Source organism: Rasamsonia emersonii, assembly GCF_000968595.1.
Source record: "Rasamsonia emersonii CBS 393.64 chromosome Unknown ctg1118621762199, whole genome shotgun sequence".
Taxonomy (NCBI): Eukaryota; Fungi; Ascomycota; class Eurotiomycetes; order Eurotiales; family Trichocomaceae; genus Rasamsonia; species Rasamsonia emersonii.
Window position 1 is genome coordinate 1 of NW_013562613.1, and position 1204 is coordinate 1204.

Consider the following 1204-nt stretch of genomic DNA (forward strand, 5'->3'; position numbering starts at 1 on the left):
CCCTAACCCTAACCCTAACCCTAACCCTAAACCCTAACCCTAACCCTAACCCTAACCCTAACCCTAACCCTAACCCTAACCCTAACCCTAACCCTAACCCTAACCCTAACCCTAACCCTAACCCTAACCCTAAGACTCCTTGATCCTTCCCTAACCACCATCGTTAAGTATCGACGACTACGGTTGGACCCAACGCGTAACACCTAGCCCATTAAAGCTGACTAAGCAACTATGGTCATCTATTATTCAGCTAAAACTAGGTCATGGGTATTTTAGGTCATACCTAGTCAGGCTACCTGCATATAATAGTGGAACATGCAATCTATGCCAAACCAATCAGGAGCAGACCCCATATCATCTACTATTCCACTGCCCAGCCTATAGAGACATCAGATATAGAGCATTCTCTAGGGTAGATAGAAAAGATTATAATCTTTTCTATCTCTTTTCTAAGGACGGCCAAGAAAGTTTAGTTGAATTCCTAAAGGAGACAAAAATAGCCACTAGGAAGTGGCACATAGGAACTAATGATTACGCAAGAACCCTACTACCTAGTCTAACCCATAGAACCAGGCTTACTAGGCATAGATTATCTAATCATGCTTATTAAGCCACCTCTCCTATCCTGACTCCCCTTTGTGTTTTTTTTTCCTGTTCTTTCTCTCATTTCTTTTTCTTTGTTAAATCCACCTATACCTACTGTTCCTTAACATTTGATTCTTACATTATACTACAGCCTGTCTCTCATTCCCTATTTCTGTCCCTCATAGAAGGTTCCCACTGTTGACTGGTCTATAGCATAACCCACCTGTATATAGATACTAGCTACTAAGCCCTACTGCCTAGGTGGTAGGCAGAGCGTGCATAGTCTCTGACTGAAAAACGCTCTCTAAAATGGAAGAATAATAATAATAATATAATTATATTTGGAGTGCAATTCTTTATAACGGCTGACAAACTGATTCACCTACTTCTCACTGATAGAAGCTAGTTGATTTAGACATGCAGAGAGCAGCATCTGGGTCAGATGTCATATAGTTGCCAAATGTGGTGGTAATCCTTGTCGGTTCATATCAAGGATCCAGAATTTAAGTGTAGATTCTTTAGTATTGCTGAGCTTGCAGCAATTTGCAGCTATATCAGCATGCACAGTTACCCCTTTGACACATCTCTTTAATGTTTGTTGGAGGGACATCATATGCTG

The 1204-nt window shown here is 41.0% G+C and overlaps 1 protein-coding gene across 1 annotated transcript; it reads left to right on the forward strand.

Annotated features, from left to right (window-relative positions):
• Window positions 1-154: 154 nt before the first annotated feature.
• Window positions 155-610, forward strand: T310_9703 (uncharacterized protein; the record flags this gene model as incomplete). Its single annotated transcript, XM_013467842.1, has 1 exon — window positions 155-610. A coding segment is annotated over one exon (456 nt), but the record flags the coding sequence as incomplete, so codon positions are not given.
• Between the last annotated feature and the right edge of the window lie 594 nt (window positions 611-1204).